The 2,693-nt window shown below is 37.9% G+C and overlaps 1 protein-coding gene across 1 annotated transcript; it reads left to right on the top strand.

Moving 5' to 3' along the window:
- The first annotated feature begins 1,221 nt into the window (after nt 1–1,221).
- Nucleotides 1,222–2,577, top strand: LOC111032141. Its single transcript, XM_022312370.1, has 2 exons — nt 1,222–1,255; nt 1,310–2,577. Exons 1-2 carry the CDS (start codon nt 1,222–1,224, stop codon nt 2,575–2,577), a joined length of 1,302 nt encoding a protein of 433 aa, XP_022168062.1.
- The last annotated feature ends 116 nt before the right edge of the window (nt 2,578–2,693 follow it).

The following is a 2,693-nucleotide window of genomic DNA, read 5'->3' as shown; positions in this document are numbered from 1 at the left end:
GGGGGGGAACACGTGTGTGTTTTTGTTTTGGCAGAATTTCTATTGGGCACCCGTAGGTTTCTGCCATGCCCGGTTGGGGGATGGCGGCACTTGTTCTCTGGTCACCGCGACTTGTCCTGAGAAAAATGCTGCCCGGTGGCCGAGGATCGAACCGCGATCGGCTGCGTCGCAGCGGACGCGTCAGACCACTCGGTCACCTCGTCCCCATAAAAGGTATTATCACGGGCCCAGTTTACATTTTCCCTTCAAAATCTTCATTGTTTGTCGAGGGTTGAAATTTGAATCAGTCAAGCTATCAATGGTTGCGCGACTTGCGCCTATCTACATACTACATCAATTATAGTGACTAGGAACTTCTAAGTTAAACTAGTCAAAGATTCATAATAATGAATAATGCAGCATAAACAGTAGGAATTTAATATTTTTTAAATAATTTCCATCCTTGCTTAGATCATACTCATATACAAATATACAATTGTATATAATATAAGCCTCAAGGTACAGTCTATAGGTACAGATAAATTGTAAATTGACAGGTCTACTTACAGCCGTGAATACCACCACAGTCCTGCAGAATAAAACAATAATGATTCAAGATTTTCAAGAAGAAAAATTCGATACGTATCGATACGTACCACCTCATATCGAAGTCCGAGTCCGATACGGGTCGGTACGTATCGCTAGTATACTGCACGTGTAACTTCTTGAACGCTCAAAATTGCCTCGATACGTATCGATACACTCCAAATTCTTCCTTGAAAATCTTGATTGTTCTGTGCAATAAAGCTGATGTCTTACTATAGTCCGCGTCACGAAATGTGGCGGGTGGCCGCCGCAGTACCCCGAACCTCACCCACCGCGTAGACAGTGGTTCTCATTCTATTGTTGCGATTCGGTACGGCGGCGGCGCAGCACGAATATTAACGGCGCTATTGTTCATTTTCAAACATTAGACATCCCTTTAGACCACATTCCTTCTTTATATGTTTTAAAACCTGTTAGAGACCCTATAGAGGGACAGATGGTTATTATGGATGGTGGGACTTGTATGGTATGTTTAATTGTATTCGTATCTGCTTGTGGCATGTTTTCTTTGCATTATAGTATATTCACTGTTGCTTTGCACACGTCGGTTTGCTGTCGTAGTAATACGTTACAAATATATTTGTTTTTTTAAAAACCTAGTGTTTTGTATATTTATTATTTTTATTTAACATTAAAATGTCATTTAAAGATAAAGATCTACATAGCCAAAGTAAAAAAATAGTTTATAGTGTATATTTATTTTTTAAAAAACTATCGGAATCAGAAGAAATTGACGCCAAATTTTTTATAAAAACGCAAGACATTACTGCCGAGGCTTGCGGAGTATCGAAACGCTCCATTCAACGTATTTGCTCCGAAGTGAAGAAAAATGATCAATTACCTGAGACGGGCCCTTCTTTTTCATCTCCACGTAAATCATACAAGCGGGCAAAATATGTCTCAGAGTTGGATGATTTCAACAGTGATGTTGTTAGGAGGACAGTTCATGAATTTTACGACAGAAGTGAGTATCCTACATCAGAATTAATACTTAATGCCGTCAAGAGCAAAATTAATTACTCGGGAAGTTTAAGTTCAATTCAAAGACTCCTTAGGAATTTAAAATTTTCTTATAAAAAATGTAGCGATGGTCGTAAATTTTTGATGGAGCGTAACGATATTGTTGCGCTTAGATGTAAATTTTTGAGACAAATTTGTACAATCCGCCAAAATAAAGATACACGACCAATTGTATATCTTGATGAAACCTGGGTCAATCAAAATCATTCGCGGATCATTGCATGGCAACATGATAGTATGGTGGGTCCGAAAATCCCTATTGGAAAAGGTGGACGCCTTATTGTTGTTCATGCAGGATGTGCCAAATATGGGTTCATTCAGAATTCAAAATTAGTTTTCCGCAGTAATACTGGCAATTCTACGGATTACCACAGCCAAATGAATTCTGAAGTATTCAAATCTTGGTTCACCCAAATGCTGAACAGCCTTGAAGAACCGTCCGTGATAGTTATGGATAATGCATCTTATCATTCAACCCTCATCGATAACTTTCCCAAAAGTAATACGCGAAAAGCAGATGTGCAGGCTTGGTTGACCAAAAAAAATGTCTATTTTTCACCATTAGAAAATTTAGCTGAACTTAGACAGAAAGTTAAAGCGTTAATACCATTTGAAAAAAAATATGAATTGGATGTATTGGCATTGGAAATGGGCCACGAAGTTATTCGACTTCCACCGTACCATTGCCAATACAATCCAATTGAGCTGATATGGGCCCAGGTAAAAAATCAAGTGGCGACAAAAAATAAAACATGCAAAATGGTCGATATAGAAAAGTTGACTCACGAAGCATTGGATTCGGTAACTCAACATGATTGGGAGAAGTGCGTGAGACATGCAGAAGCATTGCAAGATCAAGACAACGAAAAAGAAATTATGAGAGACAGTATGTTGGAGCCAATCATATTGACTTTGTTACCTGATGACAGCGATTGGGGGGAGTCCAGTGACGAAGAAGGAAATTCGGAATAAAATTCGCAATAACATTTTATAATTATATTTTTACTTGTGTATTTATTTTTTTATTCTGCTATCATAATGTATGTGTTATGTTTGTTTTGTTTTTATTATCAATTTATAAAAAATAT

The sequence above is a fragment of the Myzus persicae genome, unplaced genomic scaffold (genome assembly GCF_001856785.1).
Source record: "Myzus persicae strain clone G006 unplaced genomic scaffold, MPER_G0061.0, whole genome shotgun sequence".
Lineage (NCBI taxonomy): Eukaryota > Metazoa > Arthropoda > Insecta > Hemiptera > Aphididae > Myzus > Myzus persicae.
This window is presented reverse-complemented; position numbering and strand designations above follow the sequence as displayed.